General features: G+C 39.0%; 3 protein-coding genes across 4 annotated transcripts in view; 1 reads left to right on the forward strand and 2 right to left on the reverse strand.

Annotated features, from left to right (window-relative positions):
• Positions 1-3583, forward strand: part of LOC108652263 (uncharacterized) — an 87544-nt gene extending 83961 nt beyond the window's left edge. For both annotated transcript variants that reach the window (XM_018102404.3, XM_018102405.3), the window contains exon 3: positions 2027-3583. In XM_018102404.3, the coding sequence (XP_017957893.2) occupies positions 2027-2924 (898 nt within the window). In that variant the 3' untranslated portion in view covers positions 2925-3583. The remainder of the gene's footprint in view (positions 1-2026) is intronic.
• Positions 690-1669, reverse strand: LOC108652269 (uncharacterized). The gene has a single exon (XM_018102412.3). It carries the CDS (start codon positions 1403-1405, stop codon positions 860-862), a length of 546 nt encoding a protein of 181 aa, XP_017957901.1. The 5' UTR covers positions 1406-1669; the 3' UTR covers positions 690-859.
• A 14509-nt stretch (positions 3584-18092) lies between the features above and the next one.
• Gat (sodium- and chloride-dependent GABA transporter) lies at positions 18093-23483 on the reverse strand. Its single transcript, XM_030391204.2, has 12 exons — positions 23349-23483; positions 22812-23025; positions 21717-21981; positions 21545-21646; positions 21297-21477; positions 20574-20841; positions 20414-20517; positions 20237-20361; positions 19921-20165; positions 19459-19662; positions 19228-19395; positions 18093-19009 (listed from the first exon to the last, which is right to left on the reverse strand). Exons 2-12 carry the CDS (start codon positions 22950-22952, stop codon positions 18911-18913), a joined length of 1902 nt encoding a protein of 633 aa, XP_030247064.1. The 5' UTR covers positions 22953-23025; positions 23349-23483; the 3' UTR covers positions 18093-18910.
• Between the last annotated feature and the right edge of the window lie 2903 nt (positions 23484-26386).

Raw genomic sequence — 26386 nt, forward strand, 5'->3', positions numbered from 1 at the left:
AGTTGCCCAGTTCTCCGCCTACCCACGATGCAGAGATGCCAACAATTTGACTGCAAAATAAAATTTGGCAACAGCCAAACTGTGCGGCGGCAGGGCAAACAGCCAACCTGGCCCTGCCAGCTGCCAGGCAGTCTTTAGCACCCGGCCAAAATGCCTATCCGGATGCCGGGCCGGAGTGGGCTGGATCGGCCCAGCAGCAGAGGCAAAAACAATTCGAATCGCTAAGGGCGGGGTGCAGGAGTGGGCGTGGTGCATGACAGGCAGCAGACAGCTGCAGTTTGGGAAAACTGCTGATGGGCAATCCACTCGATTTTATTTCGTAGACTTCTGACACGGAAAACTCTCTCTCTCGCCCGTTCCGTCAGCTGAAGCGCAGCCCGGGGCCATTTTCCGACTAAATTTTAGTGGTCGTCATTGTTCAATTTTCCACTGAAAATTCCGTCGCAACTCACACGAACAGGGCCATTCGCATGGCCATAGAAGTTTTTACTGGCCTTCCTTATTGCGAATATCCTTGCATTTCAAATTCAAATGCGCCTTAAGTTAACCACTTTTATGGCTAGCAAGCGCGCTGCATAATAATGCCACTTGGCAGGAGCCGGGGCACGTGCAGCACATTCTCGGTGGGGCGAGTCACTCACTAATGAGACTAGTAAACGACGACGATGAAGGTTGCAATAAGAGAGCAGTTATTATTTAGGTATTAAAATTTAATACAATCGCGAAACTCATTTAAAAAATTATCTCAATGTTTCGTATCTAAGTTAGAGAAAGATAGAAATCTCTTGGGCATTTCAGCCGATTATATTAAATTACGTGATTAATTTCAATACCGAGGGGTTGTTGTAGACCTGCGATCCTAGTGATTATGGCTTGTCCTTTTAGTCGCCTGGCCTCCAGTGGGTCGTTGCTTGCAGTCCTTGCAGTTGCATATTTTCGCCTTCTCAGCGTTGGCCTGCGTCGGCTGCCCGTCGGGAGGGGCATCTGGACTCTTGGCGGCCTTAGCCCCATTGGCAGCTGCTTCTTCCTCCTTGTACTTGAGCCGATTGATTTTCGAGAGAGCGAAGGCCGTCAGGTTGCAGTTCTTGACATGGGGGTTCTGCTTTTTCTTGGTGAAGATCTGGCGACGATCTAGCACCACGGTGCGCTTGCTCACCCACCAGCTGAAGTCGGAGTCAACGAAGTAGGGCTTCTGCTTGGACGTCTCCTTTTCGATTGACTGCTTGTGCTCCTTCAGCCACAGCCGACCATACTCCCAGCCCAGCAACAGGCTCATCGCTGGCGGCTCCTTCTCGTATGATGGCACAAATGCGGTTTGCCGCGGCTGCGGCAAGTCCTTTGGAAATATTTCATGGGTTTCCTTAGCGACGGTGGATAGCTCAGCGCGTGTCCAAACCTGATGCATTTTGATGGCCGCTTATTGCGTGCTATTTAAATAAATTCACTGTTGTGGTTTTTGTGCTACAAAAGTATAAGATCTGAGAGTCAAAACATGCTGTAATTGAGTGGTTGCCTATTCCGTCGAATTTGATATGGATTTATTTATCTATTATATTTTGATGCGAAGAATACTTGAAATTTACTTTTCAATTATGAAATATTTCCTGCCAGCCAGACAACTATTTCGGTAACAAATGGAATTTCTCAGGCTGTTCGACAACTGAAAGCTGAAGCCGAGTCGACTAGAGACGGCGTTTCGAACCGCAAGATCCAGAACGATTACGGGAGATTGGTAAATTTCCGTGATACTTGCAAAGTGTCTAGCTGAAAAACAGGGGTCAAAGGTTCAATGGTCTTATTGGGCTGTAGCTGAAACGTGCCTTTGGATACTTTAAAATCCGCTCCTCTGAATTGATTATATGCGTACGAGATTGTGTATTCCGTGGTGGCCTCTCCTTAAGCATATAAATTTAAAAGTTTTTCAATTACTCAACCCCTTGCCGGAAGGGGCCATAAGAACTTAAGTCTATTTATGTTTTGTATTGTATTTATATTTTACTTATATTTTCGTGGCGCTTCATTCCAGGTCGGCGTACGTGCCTTGCGAGGCGCAAGGCTTGGATGCCGTCCAGCTGGCACTGGAGCAGATAGACATTGTGCGGCGGCTGTCTGACATGTATGCGCGAGATACGGTGTTGGCGACGTCCTCGCAGGACATCGTGGCCACGCACCGGCGCGGCCTGCTGGCCTCGGTGATCGGCATTGAGGGAGGGCACACAATTGGCTCCTCGCTGGGCGTGCTGCGCTCCTTCTACTCGCTGGGCGCGCGGTATCTCAGCCTGACGCATCGCTGCGACGTGTCATGGGCGGGGTCGAGTGCCTCGACGCTGGAGCAGGGCCTGACACCATTCGGCAAGGCGATTGTGCGGGAAATGAATCGCCTGGGCATGATGATCGATCTCTCTCACAGCTCGGACGCAACGGCGCGAGATGTGCTCCAGCTGACGCGAGCGCCCGTCATCTTCTCCCACTCGGCGGCCAGGCAGCTGTGCAACTCGACGAGGAACGTGCCCGATGACATATTGCGCTTGGTGGCCGAGAACGGCGGTCTCATCATGCTCTCCTTCGACCCCGAGGACGTCGCCTGCGGTCGTCAGGCACGGCTGCAGGATGTAATAGAGCATATTAAATACGTGCGAGCGATTGCCGGCATTCAGCACATCGGCCTGGGTGCCGGCTACGATGGCATCGAGATGCCCCCGCTGGGCCTCGAGGACGTCTCCAAGTACCCGGAGCTGCTGGCCGCCCTGCTGGAGGATCACAACTGGAGCGAGGAGGACGTCGCCATGCTGGCGGGCCGCAACTTTCTGCGCATCCTGGAGACCGTCGAGACGGTACGCGACTACTGGAAGCGCGCCGCCATCCAACCCATCGAGCTGTCGGAGCCGCAGCCCAAGACACAGTGCACCTACATGTCGTCGTGACCACTGCCGCAGGCGTTGAGAACGCGCCGAGACGAGCCCGCCACGGTGCCCCTTGCTGGGGAGGGGGCCAGCCCCAATCACACCGAGAGGGCGACGTCCACGGGCGCGCAGCTCTGGCAGCAGCTGGAGCCCATCGCAAACGAAACAGACGTTAGCCACATGGCAGTGGCAGCCACAGCCACAACAATGGCAACCACTTTTGCAGTCAGTGGTCTGTTGCAGTAGACGCAGGTTGGCAAGTTGGCAGGCTGGCAGGCTGGCAGTCCTTGGCTGTCACTCCGGCTGACGAGTCCTCGTTTGCCCATTAGCAAAAGAGCGAATATTGGTTTAACTGGAAGCCAAAGGAACAGCAATCAAAATGACGAATTAACAAGTAGATCCGAGAGCAGCATAAGGATAAGCATGTAATATAACTAAATACTTTCACGTAGAAAGGATTCGTATTTAATTGAAGCATTGGCACACACACACATACACACACATATATAGAAATGCAGAGGGATGTGGGTTTCACGATTTATTCAAAGGTTGCAATTAAATAATTGAATATGTGGGCGTGCATACGTGCCCGTGGCCAGTGCTTGTTTCTGTTTTAATAATTAAATTAAATATTAATTGTAAAGAGAAGCAAAAAAAAAATGGAAAATTACAAAAATAAAGATTATAATATAGACAGAATCATTTTTGTGTGAGGCGTGCACAGCATAATCGAAATACCCAGCAAATGCAATGAAGCGGGAGAGTTTAATGAATTCAGTATGTCTGTATGTTTGCGAAAACTAATTAACTTTTGCACCCAATAGACATGGCCAAAAATTAAGGCCAAACATAAAATTGTAAATTAGAATTTCGTTTAGTTTTTGACCAGAAAACAGAAAAGAGAAAATATAATAAAAAAATATGAAATTCCTGGCGATTTGCCAGGCGAGTGAATTGCTGGCACTTAGCAAGTGCATCATAACGAGATATTATTACTGTCGTCATCAATTATGCAATTATAATAAATGCAATACAGTTAGTCGCAACCAAACGCTCAAACCAGATCCCGCAACTTTAAATTATATGCCACTAAGTAAAAATATGAATGCAAAATATTTATTATCTCACGAATGTGCAGTGTGTGCTCGCATTTAATACAAAACAGGATAAACAAAAAGCAAACAAGAAAATAAATCGTATTTACTGTGTATTTACCCATACGCTCACAGTCACACACACAATTAAAATATACAGAAATACAAGCATAATCGTTCTTATTAAAATTAGGAAAGCAACGTTAGTATCGTATACTTGCATTTCCATAAATAAAATTGAAATAAATATCATTTAACGTGTGTTTCGCACTTTAATCTGGGGAATTAACTTAACTCTTTTACTCCCATAGCCAGAAGCATTCAAATCCAGATTAAGCTGAATTAAAATTCTCAATGGAACACAGGCGATTTATGAGATACGTTTGTCGCTTGCATGATATAAAATGCAATAAATGTAATATTTCGGTGGTAAATAAATAATTTTCATCTGAATCTGGGTGCGAAATCTCTGCAAAATGCAACGAGAAGTATTTAAATTACATAAGAAGAGAATGTCTGTCTAGAAAGTATGCAGAATCAAGGTGCGGCTGCTGCTCTCTTAAATATTCCAGCATCTCACACACACGCACACATGCTTAGTGTGTATGTGGGGCCACACTCACACAAAGGCACGCACGCACGCCGTTTAATGCGCATTTCATGCTGCAGCTGTGCTCGCTTTGCCAACATGAGAAATGAGATTTTAACTTTTGCGTTTTTAGTACGATCTTTGTGTAACTTCTTGGGCTGAAATATACATCCATATATGTATATGTGTGTATAACAACCAACTGCGAACATGCAGAAAAATTAAAGTACCTTGAGCTTAAGAATCGCCAATTGTGCTTAGACCCTGTAATATGAACTGCTTACGTAAATATACTCAATTCAGTGTAGCCATACAGAAGAAACATTAGAAGAACATTGAGAAAAACTACTGAAAGATTATTGATTAGCTAATTTTCTTCGTAAAAACTTATCGGCAAACCAAAAAAGTAAATGGACAACAAACTCCCTTGCAACTAGCTCTTAAAGTCGAGCTACGTCAATTCGAGGACTACATATGATTATCGATATTGGACAGGACTAATTACGGACGTAAATATACGTATATTGTTCATATGTTTAGTCACGTATAGAAAGCAATATCGGTGTAAATTATTGCAAATCGATTTACGAATCAAGACTTGAGTGTCGTCATCGCTTACTTCTTATTGTTACATATATTACGTATACATATATTATATGTCAACTATTTCCCCTTATATGCTCATTTGTCTTTGCTTCTTTTTGTTATAATCCTATTGATACTTCGACTCCAGCAGAATGAACAATATATACAATGTACGTATGTATCAGATCTTGAATGAATTTATTTACACACAAAATTATACTCTTCCCTGTCAGATATGTGCAAAGGAGCTTCCCGATTCAAAATGCGATCTACTGTTACAGCGGGCTTAGAGTGAGAGAGATAGAGTTGTTGTATAAATATTATCCGATTGAGTTTGCGTGTTGACTACACTCCTCTCATTTCTGGTTTGTGTACCCTCTAACTGCGCGAGAAAGTGAGAGAGGGAGAGAGAGAAGCGAATAGCTATCGCTGAACCGGTTGTTTTTGAGTGAGAACAAAATGGCTACTTGGGCCATTCGGAGAGGGTCTTTATGCCTCATTATGTCGGTGAACGAAAAGAAGACGACTAGAAAAGAAATTTGTGTTATGAAATATATATTATATTAAGAAGCCGAAGAAATGTTTGTTAGAGTGATTTTCGTAGAGGATTTTGTTTATAGTGAATAAAGCTCTATAAACAGAGTATGGAATAGTTAATGCTACCCGCCTGCAATTTGTTTTTGTTTAACTCGAAATGAAAAACTACTTACATGACACACACACACAAGCATAGAACCTGCTTAAAAACTAGCTGGAAATAGTGCTCCAAACAGAAACGCTGGGATCCAATTTATGTATCTGTAGGCATTAGTGCTGAGACGAACACAAACGCACTCTGTTGTCTGGGGCCATAAAAAACGTTAAGTGGTCGTAAATCAAAATTCAGCCAACATAAGAAAGTTCACTGAAGTTTTTTTGCTTTGTAGAAAACGTACTTCTGCCTCTTGGTCTTTTAGCTCACACGCTTTTATTTATTTTAAACTACTTTTGCCACTTGAGCTAGAACACTGCAGCTGGCTTTCCCACAGCAGCCTAGAGCGCAACCGGAGCCAAGCATTGGCACTTGGGGCAGAGAACAACAGTCCGTAAACTTAGCTGTGGGCCAAGTAAATTCTATTCATTTACAGTCCATTGAAACTTGCTTAAATTTTGAGGGCGAGTCGCCCACGCCAACACCCAGAGCCACAGCGGCCCCCTAAGACGGCCAATTCCAATCTCAGCTAACGTTCCTTGCTCTGCCTCTTATGAGCCGTGATGGCGCCAACGCCATCAATGTCTGATAACAATGTTTTTGTTGTTTACACGAGGAGTTAAGGTTTTTGTCTCGATAGCTTCCACTTGGCAGGAAGCTGCTCTGACCTCCCATTCTCTCAGCATTTTGCTGTCGATTGTTTATTGTTGTTGCAGCCGGCTTTTTCCTCACGCATAATAGAAACACTAATTGTAGTAGTAGCTTATAGAAAATCAAATACCATTAAACGAACGACTAAATATATATAGCTTGAGTACGTAACAAGGACTTTTAAGTCATTGAAGTTTAAAGTTTAAATTGAATATGATTTATCAATTATCGATTATGAATTATCGCTTTGGTACTGCTATAAATTTAGTACTGCAAGTAACCATTACTTTTTTAAAGAGATTTTAAAGCCAAAGGCAAAACTTAAAGTAATAAGCGATGCAAACAACTAAATCGAGCTGAAAATGTTTTTTGCCATTTGTCTTTACACTCAATGTTTACAAACTGAATCGTATCAATGGCGTCAATCCAAACCAGCTTTCTGATATTATAGCTATATTTTATACCGAAATACACTTTGCATCAACTTGACTTGCAAACAAATTGATATTAATAATTCTGCCAGGATGGGGTAAGTGAATCGTACATTTGCCACTGAAGATTTGTATGCATTTTTTAGCAAAGGTGTCCATTATCCTTGGGTATATATGATCATTTATTTTTGGGCAGCAGAATTCCGATAAAATGTTTCAATTATATAAATAATACAAATATTTGTATGTTTCCTAAATTGTCTTTTATACATATTGTATAAATATTTGTACATATCTTTAGCAATAAGATTTTTTTAAGATTGCGTCTTTTGGCAAGGTTACGTTATGGGATTAGAAAAAAGGCACATCTGCTTTGTTTATCATTTGTAATTCATTTGCTACTGTTTAACAGCAGGCGTTCTTCTTAATAATTTAAACTCTAAATATCAAACTAAAAAATGCAACAAATTACAATTTTCGGATTTAGCAAGTCGTAAATTAATTGAGTTGCTTGCATGCAACGCATTACAAACAGTCCTAACAACTCTCTGTATATTTATGTATATTAATTCAAATGACAGAATTTAACTCCGCTAACTTTCATTCTTATATTATATCAACTCAGTATAAAGGATTGTCGACTAAGAGACAACAGCTTTGTTACTAGACTCCGAAAAGTCTTCTCTAATTTAAGTCAATGACTTTTTCACAGAGAGACAACTCAACTGCCTACAGCCCACAACTCCTAGTTTGGGTTATATTAGAGTTCATTTTTACGACAGGTGCATAATTATGGCCTCGTTTATGATTATGTGTGCTACGGAATGTAATAACGTGTTATTTAGTTGAGCTTGATGAGCCGTTGATAACTCTGTGACATAAGACACCCCACCCAGTGCCGAGCTGAAGTCAGTTGTTAATGCCATGGAGTGTAATTACATAGCTTTCTCATTAACACCCTGTCCGGTTTCAATTTCCCGCTTAATTTTGTTTCATTAAAAACGTCTAGCCCTGCAGTACATTGTGTTTCAGTTTCAGCGTTAATGCCCACTGTCAAGTAGTTTAAGCGCCCCATTCTCAGTCCCATTCCCACTCCCCTAGGCCACCGAAAAAGCCATTAACATTTCGCCAGAAACTGGCGACAGTTGATGGAAAAAATAATGCTTGATGACATTTATAATGACTAAAATGCTGTACGAATTGTCCTTGCCACGCTGGCTGCTATCCTTGTTGTTGTTTTGGTTGTTGTTGTTGCTGCTGCTGCTGTTGCTGCTGCTGCTGCTGCTGCTGTTGCTGCTGCTGCTGCTGCTGCTGTTGATAAGTTGACATGCTCCGCATCCGTTGTATCCATTTGAATTGGCAGAATTTAAACCTCGTCATCATAATTCTGTGCAATCCACTCGGAAAAGAGCTCTTCAGCCAGTCGATTTAATTCGACTGTGCCGCGCTGCCCTCATTATGCTGATAAAAACTAACAATTACGCTGTTCGGCAAAATTTTAATTCTTTTTAGCCTCCCAACTGAAGCCGATGTTTGTATAATTTTTTGTCTGTTTTTTATTTGATTTAAATTTACAAAAATAAATATAGAACTTAAAAAATTACATAAATATAATATACCATACTGAAGTAAGTATACGTATTATTTATTGGCATTCATTTAAAACTTCGAATTTAAATCAGAGGGATAAATGAGTACATTACACATTTAATTCAAAGAGTTTTTTTTGATGTGTCAACAGTGATGTACAAAACTAAATTCATAACACTTTACTCTAGTACTCCAATTCTGTGCTGGGCAGTGTAATTGTTTATGTTTGCAATGCCGTCAAGCTCTAATCATGCTCGACTTTTCGATAACAAGCTCTATGTGGTATTACGATTGTTCAATGTTTAGGCAACTCATCTGGGATTGTCAGGGCTTTCAACAGGTTCGAATAATTGCAGCACATGGAAAAGCTGTGCAGCTGGAAAACGTGCCAGGTCTCTAAATCAACACAGCTGCCACAGACGTAAACACAGCTGGGCAGGGGCAGGGACATATGTCTGTATTATTAATGATATGCACATTCACGTTTATGAATTACGAATTATATTTTGGTATATGTATGGACACGCCTTAGTATTTGTCTTGAATTATTTTCAGCAGAAACATAATTTGTCAACACTAAACAAAATTCCTATATATGTTATTATATGTGACACACTTTATTTATTTAAGGCAATTATTAGGTTATGTATATTTTTTAGCTACCATGATTGGCTAAATACCTCTATTGTTATCCTTGAAGCCATTCCTTAATAGAACTGGTATTTTTAATCATTGCCTACTTTTAGGCACTCATTGTTTATTGGATTATGCATAAGCTGTGCAATATTGCCCGAGTAATATATTAGCCATTGAATATTGTGATACACATATGCATATCGCCATGGTTGGCGTTTCATGGCATCGATACCAAGTTTCCAGGCCGTAGCTGCCACAAGAACAGTCATTACAAATGCATACAACTGAAATCAAATTGGCCCTCAAACTGATGCAGCATGTCCTCTGCTCGCCCCCACCTGCCTCACTTGACATTTACCCCCAAATTGCTGGCAGTGTGGTGAGCCAGGCGACATCATTTTCAGCCCCGGCAAGCCAAACCGAGTGCAATTAGGAAATTTGCAAAATTGTCTGCTCCATGGCCACAGGGCACTGCAAATCACTGCTCGAGCCGAGAGTTGTTGTCTTTGCTTCCTTACATGGCACAGAGACACACACGCTTACCTTCATCACACACACCCACAGAAATTACACAGACGGAAGTGACAGACCATATATAAAGGAGCGTGTCTTACAATTGAGCACTCCCCCTATTTGCATAGCAAACATCAGTCAATTATGGGATTATCTTAAATGATTATCATCATCATGGTCAAAAGTATATGCATTGTAGTAAAACCGAACTCAAATAAAATCGCATTTGCTTAAATCAAATAATGCATTTTTCAATTATAACTTAAGCAAACGTTCAACTAGTCTCTGGGTGCGAATATTGCTCATAGATATTCAAGCTGATTTATTTATTATATGTATGTATATGGCAGTGTGCTTGTATTTTGTGTTTACTTGCGTGCTTTCAGCTGCCATAAATTGGAGAACAGCATCGACCCAGAATTGCCTGCAAATACTCTGCGGCATCTAAATGAGCAGCCCATGAAGGGGCCAACCATAATTCAAGGCGGTCCTGGATCTGCATCTGAACGTTGGCCCTGCCAACAACACAAATCTGATTTACTCCTGCCGCTGGCCCTTCCGGCACGAGACTTTGCCGAAGGCGCATGGCTTCGCATAGGTTGGCAAACATATTTGTAATTAAACGCTTTTGTGCACCCGAGGTGTAGTTGTGCTAAGACCCCATTAATTAGGTATTTCTATTGGAACGCCTACTCGCTTTGTTCTCAAGAGACTCAGCAGAATCAACGGAACTTCATCGCGTGCATCAGAGTGCAAAGTAGGCCATTAAAGTAGCGAAACGTTCATGTGATAACGGCTACTTAATATTCTGTAATCTCTTAGCTATATTTTCATCAATTATCATGAAGAAAATATTTTAGTTGGGTTGACGGTTAAAACTAAGGCTTCTATAATAAACTATGATAAACTTTAATAATCAAATAACGACTACATTCACCCAAACAACCTATATTAACTTTCCTATCTTGTATAATTAAACATTCAATGAGAAGACTATATCTGCCTATATCAGAATATATGTATGCGGTATCAAGTTTGCTGTCAACTTTTTATCTGAAACCCAAACAAGAAGCTAATCAAATAAAGTGAATGTATTATTATCTCAATACTAAGTATTAGTGTGGCTATATTTATAAACATTTATTTATTTATTAAAGATACAAATAAATATGAAAGGAAAACTAAACTAAAATGGAGACTTTTGTCATCATCAACACATTTACATATCTTGTAGAATTTAATATAAGCTAAGATTTTTCGCACCTTTTTTGAGACTCTCACTTGGTTGTTAAATTTCCAATTTAAAGCAATTTCTAGTACGTATCAACAGCTACCTTACATTGTACCTTCAGGCTGAAATTAAATGTTTAGATTAAAGTACAATCTCAAGTATTTCAAATAATTCTTGGCTCTGCTGCCAGCAAAAATGTTGTGAGCAATCAAAAAAGAATTTAATAAGAGCCACTGTTTCGCTGTACTCGAACTGGGAGCTTATTGATTTTCTGAAATGTTCACTTTGCTCGTGCTATCCATCCGTATCTTGTATATAAACATTTTATGCAGTCGGTTGGGCTCAGATACAATGTTTCTACAGCGTTTTTGCTCTATGTATGTTTCACAAGCCAAAGAAAAACGATTTCAAGTAAATATTTGTATTGATTGTGCTCACATAATGTATGAGTAATATTTATACAGTTTTAACTGTGTCTACAACAGGGAATATTAAATTTGGAAGGTATTTAAGGCAATTAAATCAAAATTCATGCTTTGGTTGGCATGCTGCAATGTTTGTAAACCGTTTAAATCGTAATATTTTAAATCACAACTATTCACATACATATGTGCATAATTTCCTGACCTGTCAGAGCTGCACTATCGGCAGCAGCAATTGACAGCTGTTGGGCATGTTGATGTGAGAGGACTTTTAGGACTCAGCTGCCATTAGCAGCGCTATTTAACACTTGTCCACGTCACTCCCAGCGACACAGCCAGATAGACGACACACACACACGGTGTGAGCGTGTGCGAGCATGGATCTAATTTCCATGTTGTCAGGCTGGAAAGTGGATTCACAAGGACTGCTGTGAAGTGGCCTTAATCGACATCCCGTCGTGTTTCAGTTAATTTACGTGAAATGCTTGTCTTTAAGAGATGCGCAAATTCAGCTGAAATGCATTCACACTTAACTGACTGTAGCGTTGTTTGCTTGGGTTTTTGGGGCCGGAGTTGCGCCTGAACGACAATCAACAAGTTTTTGTTGTTACGACTGCTGCTGCTGCTGCTGCTGCTCCTGCTGCCAGTTGCACTTGCAAAATGCATTTGCTGTTGAGTACATAGAGCATCCTCAGCGCAGCGGAAGATGTAAGAGGTGAGAATGAGGAGGGGCGCGGAGGGAGGAGGACATGCAGCAGCAGGAGCTCGCACGAATATCCTGCGTCATAAAAGGCAGCACTCCCAAAGGAGACAGGTACGCGAGGTATGTATGATGCGGTACGACGACATCATCGACATGTAAGGAAAAGGATATGCATGTAGTTGTCCGTCTTGCTGTCGGGTTGTCCATCTGCCAGGTTGTTATCTTCAGCAATATGACAATCTAGCCGAGGGCGCTTGTTGAAAGACTGTGACGCGTGCAGCAGCAGGAACAGGAGCTGCTTCAGAGGCAGCAGGAAAAACGGCATCAGCAGCAATCATAAAAGTTTCAAACTCTATGGACTCCGCACCAGCGCAAACTATGTGTGTAACTTTGTATATACTTGTGTGTGTGTGTGATGTGTATAATGGCATATTCGAGTTAAGCGAAATAACATTTGCACTGCTCCCGAAGGCAGGGCCCAGCGCAAGGAGAACTCGCTGACTCTCAGGTCTTGGCAAATATGCATAAGGAAAATATTAAAGATGAATTACACGTGTGTGCGACTGCAACGCAGAAAACACGTGCCTTACACAAGGTGCGAAAGGCAATATGAATGCTTCAGGTCTGCACCACCTGCCGGAGCCCAGGTGCCGTACCCCAAGACCCATCTGTGGCGTGTATGTGTGTGAGTGTGTGGGTGTCTGTATGCGAGTAATCATGTAGCGAACATTTTCAATTAATTCAATTCTTGATTTAACATGAATTCCAATTTCGCTATGAATATTCCAAAACTGAATGCGGGGCGTCGCCTTTGTTGAGCAGCCAATGGAATTTTATTAACAAAAATATGTCGAAGAATTTTAATTAATTTACAGCTCAGGGTAAAAAAAAATAGGAATAAATTTTGATAAAAATTTAAAGTAATATTTAAAGTATTACTAGGCATTTCAAAATGAAACAGAATAATAATTATAATAAAAATGAAATTATGCAGATGTTTTTATGTTTGAGTAAGTATGAGAATATTATGCGTTATAGTATTAATTTAAAAATGATTTTAGAATATTGTCTAATATGGATACAATAACAAATGATTTAATTCCAAGTATAAACGCTATTAAGTATGTAGATTCTCAAGCTCACTCAATACATACCATCACATAAATAACTGTTAACCGATTTATTCTCCTCTGTATTTCTTGTAATTATTTCTTTTCGGTATTTCTTCTAAGAATTTCGTGTACGTCTTTAATGCTTAGGTGAGCGATCACACACTTCAGTTCGCTTCACTTGGGGCCTGAAAGATCGAAGGAATACTACAGCTGCTGCCCTTTATATAGGTAGATTTTCACCCCCACACTAAGTCGCGCTAAAATGTTGAACCCGACGTCAGAGTGACCACTGGGGGCACTCTGTGCTGCTCTCTGCATTCTAGCTTCGAATTACTCAAATATAAATACCAAATGAATACTGCTGCATCCATATAGACAGCTTAAATGCTCTTCTGAAGAGATGAACTTGCTGTCCTTAGGCAGACAGGCAGAGAGACCGATGAGAGACAGACAGATATACAGACAGACATACGAACAGGAATAGTTAATCGGATTGTCTCATTGCGCTGCCTTTGAATATATGTATATGCTGGATAAGGCTAGAGGTTTAGATGCTTATGTACATTAATATTTACATTTGTTGGATGGTTTTCTTTTTTATAGTTCTCATAATGACTAGGACATCTGCATAGTTTGCCTCAATTTCTTGCTATACCATCCCATACTCGCTTTCAACATATTCAATGCCATTGGGCTAAACTGGCAACACGAATACTGTGAATGCTTAACAGCTCTCTGCTATTGCCCATAAACTGTTAGTCTCTCTCTCTCTCTCTCTCTCTCTCTCTCTCTCTCTCTCTCTCTCTCTCTCTCTCTCATATAAGTACTTAAATTATCCACGATTGAGAGATAGAGATGAGTCTACAAACAGTGATGTAATTTTATGCTGTTAACGCTTAATAGCTTACGACTATCGGGATATTCCTAAAAGCTGTTTACTAATGTTTACTATGCCTTACGCAATACAACATGTAGACGTATCAATAATAAACTTTATCCTTACGTAAACTTTTGTTTGTTAGGTACTAATCAACTTTAGATCTGTTCGATGCGCATACTTTAATGATCCATCAACAAAAGAATAGGGACATCGTGGTCAGTGTGCTTCTACTAAATAATACTCTGTCGACTATCTGTATATATGCATTCAACAAATGTTTTCAGCTGTTATCGAATACCATTTCAAATTTTCGATCGATTGTAATTTTGTTCAGTTAATAGTGTTTTTGAATAGCAGTGCGAATTGTCACGAGTTAGAAGTCGACATCGATGAGGCACGCGCAGATGAGTGCTTTAAGTCAAAAATTCATTCGCATGAAAGCCGCTTAATTTGTTTTTCATTCTTTTTTCAAGTCAAAAAGCGCAATGCGCGCGTTGGCGCACTCGCGACACTTCCGGCGGAAACGCACACAGACACACACATAGATACAGAGACAGGGAGGGACAGAGACAAAGCGTCGTGGCGGCTTCTTCATTTACTGTTCATGCATGACCACTTCAACATTTTCGCTCCTCATTCGCTTCCAGTTGGCGTTGCCGTTGCCGTTGCCATTGCTTACACTTCCGGTTTGTTTTATGCTTCGTTGTGGCAAGACGGAGTCGACTTGGGGGCCCCTGGATGCCCTTAAAAAACATTTCCAATTCGATTTTTTGGCGATTGCTCTCTCCTTCTCTCACTCACACTCCCCCTCTGCGCAAATGAGGGATATGCGTACGTGCTGACATCGTTGCTCATACGCTCCATTGTACGCAGCATTCTTCTTCTTCTTCTTTTTCTTGTTCTTCTTCCCACTGACTGTAACAAAATGAATATTTTGTAAACTCCACTGTTCCCAGGACGAAATTTATTTTCCGCTTTTGCATATTTTGAGGGTAATTTGGGTAAAAGCATTTGAGCGCTTTCATATTTCTCTACATCCTAACACCCTAGAATATAGATATCTATCAAATAATTTGAATACAAAAAATAAAAATTTAATCGTATTGATCCAAACAAATTATTTTTATATTGCTTAACTTTATTTATATGCGGCTAATATTCCTATTCATAAATTTCCCAAAGCCAATGAGTCGTCCAAAATGGTTCAATGGTTTTTCTAGGGTATTTTTTGGAAACATCGGTATACAACACAATGTTGCCTACTAGCCTTTGTTCGTTGTTCGTTGTTCTTTGTTCTCAGTGCCAAATCGTTCACATAAAATATTCATACGTTTCCTCGGTGGTTTTTGACTCTCAAGTGTTTGCAATTCAATTACAATTCAATTGATTTTCGTCTGCGGGCCCAATCTGGGAGACCGATTTTTCAGCCCTGGCCTGGTTTCGCCACCACGGGTGTTGGCTACAATTTATGAGCTTAGAGAGACACGTACTTCAATAGAGATACGAGCATAAAAAATGTAGCCGTACAGCACCGCGTCACATAAGTATATGCAAAAAGACGCTAAAAAACCCATTTTCGCATTCCGCTTTCTGCTTTATATTTTATAATCATTATTCTAAGGCCGTCCTCCTTCAGGGAAGTATTAACTCAATAATCATTTCTTAGTCTTACAATACAATACAGGGCTTGCATTTACATGCCTCTTTTCATCTATGCAAGCTAAAAGGTTGCGGAGTAAATGGGCGAACCATTGCTCTTTGCAATAATTTCTTTATATGTAGAGCAGCTCGGATATAAAGCGAAGGTGGGGTATGACAAGTATGCAACAATGAAATAGTCAAAAATTTCAACATCTCTTTGATCGGAGATTTAATAAGCGAGCCATCTGCAACAGCTTACTACAAGTCCATTCGATTACTTTTCCCTGCAATTCGGCTTATGAGGAGACTTTTAAGAGTCATATCACTTCTAAGATAAGATAAGTGTAGATTTTCATCTTATCGTTCAATACTATCATTTAATACTAGTGACTAGATAGTAAACAAATATTAGATGTGGCTCAACAATAAATAAAACTGAATATAAACAAGTGACTCCCATGTACATATATATCAATTCATTGTTAAATTTTCTTTTTTCTAGCTCTTTTATATACCTAACTCCCAACTGTGTAGTCCCAATTCAAGTCTTTTCCCATAGGATTTGGCTTTGTTAACTGTTGAGTGGCTGCAATAATTTATCCAAACTCAAATGATGGCCACCACAGTAGAGTAGAGAATGCCGCATCGAATGGCATACAAATTACAATTAATAGAAATTTGTTGAGCATCGAGTTAAGCCATCGGCAATCCGAATCGCAGGAGACTACGCACATTTATGGGCTACGCACTTAATTTTTGTTTGTCCCATTTGTGTTCACCTTAATTATGGGGCAAACTTGTGTAAGTCATGGAGGTCGCAGAAACGACTCAGAGTCAACGCCAGACGCAGACAAGGCGAAATCAATTAAATTTTTGCAAATGACAGCACAATGGGCCGGCAGCACAGGTATCGTCAGGTGAAACTAGCAACAGAACAGTGCGTAGGTAGCAAATACTTGTCGAGCAATTTATCGAAGGCTATGTGTGTTGCAAAAACACGCCCCTGGGACTCATTTAGCTGCGGAGTGGGACCCACCAACAACCCCACACATCCAGCTACGCTAGACCGAAACACGAGCTCAGAAATGAAGGCCCATGGCTCCATGAAAGGTTTGCGCATTTGCCCATTTGCAGCGCTCTTCACTTGCAAGCATATTTCATTTATAATGGCGTGGCTGGATCAGACGTAATTATGTGGCGTTGCTGATAATTGGACTAGTATTCAATTTATAATATACAAATATAATCTCATATTGCATTATAAACATATATATCACATTTTTGCAGATTTTTAAAAATTTTAATTCATATTTTCAAGTAATTTATTTGAATCCAAAATATAATTTGAAAGAATGCATATTCAATAAATTCCCCAAATATTGCTTTGGTATAAATAAGGCAAGGAGAGAGTTGATTTTTATCAAAAATTATTATCTTTATACTTGCTCACAAATACATCCCTGTAAATGTGTCTATTTGTCTCCGTTTAGCTAAGTCTGTGTAATGAGAAAACCAAGAAGTTGACCTTCATAATGATTTTTTAGTATTATTTAATTTTATATACCCATAATGAATGATTTTTGCACATATACAGTAGAGTACAGTTCCTTTCTGTCGATGAAATGCATTGATCAATACAGCTTTCGTCAAAATCTTAAATAATGTGTTTCCATAATGCAAGATAGTGTATTGCTACCAGAAAAGACTTACGGCGAAAGCAAAGGCATCAATTATTTTGCAACAGCTTCAAAAGCGACCACACGCACAACACAAGCGGATATTCGCCCAACTTTAAGCTCAGTGAGCCGGTAAAAAAAATGTTTAAAGCAAAGTACATAAAGTCAATAGCTGGCTACAGAGGATGCCCGCTGACAGCTCATGACGGTGCTGCCCACAATAATAAACTCCCTCAGTCAAGGGCAGATGCGATGCCCGTGTCAATGGCAAGGGATGCCGTAAGCCGTAAGCCTTCGTTTGTCAGTGTCCTGCATATAATGAATATATGCGGCTGCCATTCACTGAAGTGGGCTTACGTTGTGTTGCCACCAATTTATTTTCTTTCTGCCTCATTTTTCTGCCGAGCCTTAAAAATAGTTTCACATATTTTTTGTCAAACTCTCACAAAAGTCACTTATATCCACCACAAAAGGCTGTTTCTTGCATTATGCTCAGACTCTTTTGTTCGCTTTCTAACTTTTTACGGCAAGGGTGCAGATTAAGCATGAAAACTTTGTTGTTCTTCAAGATTTCTTTCTTTGTAAAGGTAACTACAAAAAAAAAAACCAATGGAATGCCTTACGCTTTTCTAAAATTCTATAAAAATTATAATCCTTACGGTCCCTGGCTGTAGCTAAAATTACAGTATAATTTAAATAAACGACTACATTTAGCAATTAATTATTTTTAGAAAAATAGACACATTGGATTATTGAATGGTAACAGTTTATTCAACTTGATGATTAATAATAAGAAATAGTACTAATTGACACAAGCAAGCGACTTCTTAACATTTAAACCAGTTCATAAAGCTAAATTGCGCAAATACTTTATATATTCCATATGTATACTTATGTACATACTCAACGGTCGATTTGTATCTGTGAGTTGTCTTTGCATTTGATACCGAAGAGCAGTGTATCTCGTTAAATGTAGGTGTGCATTATGGATATGAAGGTAATTTAATAGCTAAATAATCTCTAGGCTGTATAAATAATTTACGACTAAATTAATTTATTCATTAATTAAAGTAAGCCACTGACGTACTGTATACAATATAGTACACATATTCCACTCGCGCATCATTCTATGCTCGAATGTATGTATGTTTGTATGCATGTATGTATGTACTTTAACTTTAACACTTAATGTGCGATTAGAGCTTAGAAATATTCACTTATCGATTTCATAATTTTGATCAATTGCACTCGTTGCACTCGTATGCTGACGATTACACTCTGCAATAGAGTAAACTGTGAAGACTAACCTAAATTAAATTAAAATTTATTTCAACATTAAGAGCATATCGAATACACTGACACAAATGAATCATTCATAAGCGCTGACGCGCTCTGGGCTGTTGTTGCTATACCAAAAAGAAAACAAAAACAAAATATTACTTATTCACGAACAGCGTACAACAATTCTACAACTAAAGCTGCATCAAAATCGTATATAAAATATTGCAATTTGAATTATTTGTTTAACTGGCGAGTACTTTTCGGCATTGATTCGAATTCTATTATGAATTGAACTCAACTTCCTTAGCATAAGCTTCGTGCTGCATTTTCTCACGTAACCGCGTGATGTCCTCATCGATTCGAACGATTGAACGTATTTTCTGAAAGATTTGTAGGTAATTCACATTAGAGATAGAATTAAAAGCTTAGTCTTAAATTTAGAAAAACATTGGAAGACTATCAATTACTATCAATTAGATATAATATACTTAATGATCACTAAACACTCTTCATTTTCACTAAACACTCATCATAAAGACAAAGGGGATTTATTTATATCAATAAATTCAAAGTTCATAAAAATTCTGTGAATTCTTACATCGCATAAGTCTCCAGGCGTTCTTTTCCATAGCCAAAACATATAGGCTGGAATGTACAGCATCGAAGACAATGCAGTGAACCAACCGAACGCATGTGCCCACCAAGGATAGCTGTAGTCCAGATATTTGATTGGCGTCCATTGCACTATATTGAAGAAGAACACACCCTGCGGATATCGATATAATATCGATGAGTCTGGAGTTTGGTATTTCAAGTGACTGCCACTTACCAAGCATATTGCAGGCGTTGTGACACACCAGCAAAACTTCCACCAAACCGTTGGGTAGTATCCAATCATGTCTTTGATGCCATCGTAGAAACGATCTACGCCGTAACACCACGATATTGAGACGCACTCAAAGAATATAAGCCAGAGCAAGCAGAAGCCACTCACTGCATACGAATCAAGTATTTGGAAAATATACATGCCACCCTGAAATTAATAGAAGAAAAACGAGGATCAATACTTTCCCATGATTGACTATATTCAAAGATATAATTTATCATTTCTATAGAGTCTGATACTCAAAAATAGATCTAAACGATTTGGAGAAACCAAAACTCCTCAAGCACTTAAATCTTTACAGTTAGTAACAATTATTGAGTATATAATATTTTGAATATACTATAGCCAGATATAAGTATACAAGAGTATACTTTAAATATAAATAATGTAACCCATCGCACTTACTTGTGTTATGCAGGTCAAGCCAACCAAATAGCTCAGCATGCATACGATGGCTATGAAGATCTCCTTGCGTTTGCGTAGCAGTTGTGGCCACTCGTCGATGATGGCAGTGATGAAACCTTCCATAGTACAGAACTGGGAATCTAGACCTATAAGAAGCAGCATGAAGAAGAAGAGACATGACCAAATTTGAGATCCTGGAAGCTGAAGCACCGCCGACGGATACACAAGGAAGGCCAATCCGGGGCCTATAACGAAATATGATAAACAGATTCTGTAGGGAAGTATCAATGGATTAGCAAAGTTCAATAAGACTTACCTGATGCGGCCACCTCGGCTATTGGCCTTTGTTGTTCGTGAGCCATGAATCCGATAACTGAGAATATGACGAAGCCCGCAAACATACTCGTGCTCGAGTTCACTGTGCATACAATCAGCGCGTCCCTAAATAAATGCATTACAACTATGCTTTCTTCTTAATATAGCCTGAACTTACTTATACACATTGTTCGTAAACTTATTGTAACTTCCGAGGGCCACCAAAGTTCCCAAGCCCAATCCATATGAGAAGAAGATTTGCGTTACGGCATCAATCCATACCTGCAGAGAAATACGTAACTGAAGTACTCCATTCAAGCAAATCTGTGTTTGCATACCTCGGAATGAGTGAGTTTTGAAAAGTTGGGTATGATATAGAACTTGATGCCCTCGAGAGCACCAGGCAGGGTAATTCCGCGAATCAGTAAAACGGTCAGCAAAACGTATGGGAAGAGTGCAGTGAAGTAAACGACTTTGCCGGTCCACTTAACGCCCTTCCAGATGCAGAAATAGCAAAGGATCCAAACCAGCAGCAAGGTGCCCGCAAGCTCCCAGCGAATATTACCCAAATCATCGATACCGGAGGAAATCTGCAATGCCCTTCGCCTGTAAATATTTATAGTCTTTGTTAATGTAAAATCCAGTAAGAGATATGTAGTGAATATTAAGTTAGAGATTATACTAATATTATTTCTTAGATACTAGGACTCAACTCTGTTTAAAAATATAAAATCTTGAATATATGTAACGAATTCCTGTAGCCACAACCCCCACTGACACATTTTGTTGATCAAGATCTTCAGAAGAGTAAATGTTCTGAATCAGTCCCATATATGCTGTTCATTTATCCAGATGTTTGCTTATTCTGGAAACTTATTCAGGTTAAAAGTTGTCCATTTCATAAGTTAATGGAGGTAGAAGGGCTGCAGAGTTTCTGGATTCTCTTTCCTCACTTATCTCAAGTATCACATTTTCATGCATTTGGAACCCAGATTCCTCAAAATGTTTAGGAACAAAGTCACATGCAGTCAAACATAGTTAAGCTCTTCGGCGAAACATACTCCCAAAACTCTTTGACCGGATCTGTAAGCTCAGTTGTCGAAATATTTACGGCTGCCACTGAGCAAACCTTGCCCGCTGTTCCATTGATCATCTTGTCCCAGCAATTAAGGTTCTGTCTCTCGTACTGACTCACACAGCTGACTGTGTTCCACCAGTTGTTGCATGTGCGCCACGGTACGTCTGTAATTGAAGGGAGTAAAAGAAAGCTGCTTAGAGCAAGCTCATCGGAGAGTCTAGATGGACTTACCAGCACGCATGGACATGAAGAAGTAGAACACTGCCCAGGCCAAGATAACAATATAGTAAACATTCATCCAGCACGACATCACAGCCGCAGCATATCCAATTCCTTCCAATGTGAATATAGCAGAATCGTTAATATTACGGTCTATTGGGGTCTCGCCTTAAGTTGAGCTTACCTTTAAAAATTGGAGCGATTTTGAACACGCCCAGGCCACCGATAGTCAACATTTGACCCAGCGCCAGCTCCATGAAGAACATCGGAATTCCTGCTAAAAACAGTGTCAAAATATATGGAAGAATAAACGCACCGCCTCCATTCTTATAGCACAAGTAGGGAAACCGCCAGACATTGCCTAAGCCAATCGCAAGGCCGACTACAGACAAGATGAAATCGAGCTTGGAGCTCCAACTACCACGCTCTGGCAGGGTGACTTTGCTGAGCTGTAAGAACAAGAGCAATGTTAAAAATATTTAGTAAGAGATAGTTTAAAAAAAAACTCTATAATCATTTCATAATACATTCCCGTATTTATCTATCGTCATCTCATCTATCTTGTGTACGAACAATTGCTTGCACATGTTATGCTAAATATTTATTTACAACTCCAACAAAAAACGGGAAATGCCAATTAGTATAAATAATATTCAAGTGCCAAAGCTATGCACTGATTTTTTTTTTTTTCGTTTGCTCTTCTTGTAATGATCAAAACTGCTCATATAAAGGGATGGCATCAGAGCAATGTGCGCAGCTGAAATTGTAAAATGATGTCGCTGTGTGACATCGAATGGCGCGAGTTATTCGGCGTTACGCGGCGTTCTTGCTTTTGAGTACTGCGTGAGTCACTGAGAGAGTGAGCTGGTATTTACATATGTAGATAAATAAATGATTTTATTAGTTTACCCTTGTTTTTCGAGCATAATGAAGGTAACTTTTGAAAGTTCATTTAATGTAAACTTAAATACCACATTTGCTAACAAGATTTTAAAATAAAAGATTGATGGCATTTAACTTTGAGTAATGCATATGATATAATATTTCCAATAGTTCAAAGCATCAACAATAACACAAATATCTTGTTATACCAGTAAAATTTGTATCAATCGACTTTAAAAAATAAATAAAACTTGCATTTTCAAGTATTGAAACAGCTATGAAATAATGTTTAAATATTTAAATATAAATAATCTAATCCATCTACTTTAAAAAATATTTTACGAATACTATATTAGCAACCATCAGATACACTTTGTTTTCCATGTAATTTACCTACCTGATGGCTTGTTGATGTGGCTGTAGTGTCCGTTGCTGCTGGGGCTGATAAGTCTTTTGGGCACAATAGCTTTCCCATTTCGATGGGATCGTGCTTTTGTCGCTCCCCGCCATCGCCATCGTTCCCGCAATTACTAGACATTTCGTCAGCTTTCTGCGCCCTACTTGTATTTCGATCTGTCTTCGATGTTTATTCGGCGTATACAAATTTAGACCTGGGAACACACAACAGAGAGGGATTGTAAACAATTAATGGAATCGCGAATCAAATTGCACAAATCTTGAGCTCGAGTTTCAATTGTGCTTTGATATTTTTAGTAGTCCATATGCACATCTTATTATTTATTGAATTCGAATCATTTATAATTTTATTTTATCCATCTGTCCCACAAGAGAATTTCATAAAGTATGAAAAAAGGATATTATCCATTTGTAGGTATTGTTGGTTTTTGTTTCTCTACTTATACACAGATCGAGTATGTACAGATTTATTTATTATATAAGCATCACAGCAAACCGAATCTTATTTTTCACGCACCCACGACACCCAACCGGGTCACTGGCTAACATCCAACTGAATCTCTCTCGATCTTCGAGCTCGGGCCACCGCAAATATTCATGAACAAAAGCCCAGTTGATGCCTATTAAAGCAGATATGCCAGTAATTTAAGCGATGCTTATGTGAAGCCAGGCTGCCTGTCATTTTTACATACAATTTAATTTAATAATGATTTACTGAGAGGGTTCTGGCCGCAGCCAATGGCTACCTAGAAAACGCGGGCAGTCCATCTACTACATGCGATATAGGTCCGATCCCAATTGGATTCACCCTACCCGACTAACACTCTGATCACTTGCTTACACTTCATATGCCATTCACTATGTATGTAGTACACACTAAAGGGGTCCCAAATACCATTTTTCATCCACTCTTTTTTGCCGCTGAAAACTGTAAATATTTTATAACGTACTGAAAGCTGTAAAGCAATAAATGGAATTGAATGCATACGAATATATGTATATATTAACAAACATAAATAAATAACTTTATATATATGACATGCATGTATATATGCACATTTAATATAAAATGTATAAATTAATTATTTAATAAACAAGAGTTCATTTCGAGTCGATTCTCTACGTACTATGCTTAAAATTCTATCTCAGATATTTGTGTTTAAATTGATATTAAGCTGTATGTATGATTAAAAATACTAAATATTAACATTTCCATAGCTAAGTGTATATAAGAAATATATATTTATAATAATTTTTACATCAATTTTCTTGGATGCAGAACATATCATCAAAAGTAAACAAGAAGGTTCCTCCAATTATTTGAGCACATAATATACTCTCTCGACTATTGTTGCAAAAGGGGCACGATTGTTGTCTTGTCTCTTGAATCTCGCCTTTGCGTGCTGACAATTTGCATAATTCTATTTATAAGAGTCTCCAAGTAGCGAGACTTGCTATTTAGTATTTTGTGTTTGTGTATTTTTTGAGAACGAGTCTTCGAGTAGCATTAGATTGATTACTTGCATTCCTTTTGACCATTTCAAGACTGCTCTTAAAATGTTGTTATCTACGCTCTTACTTGTTTTGCTGTGACTGAAGTTCGCAAAAATGCTTTAAGTGCCGTCAGTGAGGTCATCACTCTGACCAGTGTGTCGGACTGCATTACTGAAGAACGACAGCAACAAAATCCTTTTCCAACTGGAAGAAGCTGGTGTCTCCCATCAGCCTTCGATGTGAATCCTTTCTATGTGCTCTATCCGAGCCATGTCAGGATAATCTTTGCAGGATTAGAGTTCCTACTTTTACTTGATCGAAAGCGTATTCTATTATATAAAAATATGTATTTATTTTAAAAATATAATTACATATCTTATCAAATACAAGTGTAATCTTATAATAATCATATTTATGCATGGCATTCATTGTGAGTATGTTCCTTTATTCAGATTGTACTTATACTTGAACGAAACATTGTATTTGATTGAATTCATTTTGCCTAGAGATTTTTTCAGATCTCCAAATACACACAGACAGCTAATTTAATTATTAGTTATACAAAAATATAATTTAAGTAAAACTTTAATCAACTTTATATAATTTAACTATACTTTCACAATATTTAGTGCTTAAAAATTTATATTTGAATTTTAATACATTTACTTAACATTTAATTAAGTTGATTGCTCGTTTTTTGTTTGCAGTCATCATTAATTTCAAAGTAAATAAACTAAATGTATTTAAAGATAATTTATATTCATATGTATATCCCTTGTGGATAATTATTATGCCTCTGTGATTGAGACTAGCCTAGGCTCTTAATGCTGTTCTTCTCGTTACGAACGCGCCATAAATTTTGATGTTGGTGGTAAATGCTTTTTTTCATACGCACATTTAGTTTATTTGGAATTTGACTACCCCTCGCAGCCCGCCAGGCAGAATTTCAAGCACACACATTCGAGCATCAGATGTTTGGTCGGAAATCGGTCATCAAATTTATGTTTCTATACCCTTGCAGAGCGTGCTTTGATTCTGTCACGAGATGTGTAACGCACTAAAGGGGTCAACTACGAATGCCCAACTACTACTCAAGGCTGATTATCGCTTTGGTCAACTGATCATTCAGTACTATCTCAGCTCATGCTTTAGATTTGGCACCTTGCAAACTAGCCTATCATCTATTATCACCGACTGATTCACGATGTATTTAAGGGTATTTCACACTTCAGGTCGCCAGTGAATCGAATTTGGTTGCCAAGTAAACCTACGCTCTATCACACATACCTTAATTGCATTGAATAGGGGCACAACAACGCACACAGCTATGCTCGCATTACTGTCACATAGATACATAGATAGATGGATATATGTAATTATTTAATCGTATGCCTCGACGCACACACACAAACACACACACACATAGATACATATATACACACTCAATTGCTAAGTGGCAAAATATCAACATGTGCGCTCGGAAATGCATAATCTTGTTGCTAACAGGCTCACTTCCGAATTCGATTATGCCCTCGCAACTAAATATGAAATACACACACAGAGCTGATCTACTTTAGAGAGACTGATTCCATGATACCCTGTAAAAAGTCTACATATAAGCATAATGAATGCAATTTTAAGATGGTCCTCTTCACTCATAGTGCACTAAAACATGTTGTATAAGCAAGCTGTTCTAATATTCCGCTCACTTTGGTTACAATTCAGACTATATAGTAGGTGCTACAGATGAAAAAGTCATACGAATAAATATGGAGATACAAATAAATAGAATAGAAATAGAAATCGATTTGCATTCTTAAGGAAACAATTTTTTTTGTTTCTTTTAAAATAGTCAATATTCAAATATATAAATCGTTGGTCTAAATTGAGCAGAATGCACGGAATCTGAAAGACGACATTTAAATACATAGATTGTCTACCTATTTAGGGAGAATCATGCAATAGAGAAATCGATATATTCATATTATAATTCATAAGTACATCAATTTCCAATTTCAGCTGTCTATCTAGGCAGACTTTGAATTCTTCCTCAGAAGCCAA

The sequence above is a fragment of the Drosophila navojoa genome, chromosome 4 (genome assembly GCF_054131105.1).
Source record: "Drosophila navojoa isolate 15081-1374.11 chromosome 4, UAZ_NAV_1.0, whole genome shotgun sequence".
NCBI classification, from domain to species: domain Eukaryota; kingdom Metazoa; phylum Arthropoda; class Insecta; order Diptera; family Drosophilidae; genus Drosophila; species Drosophila navojoa.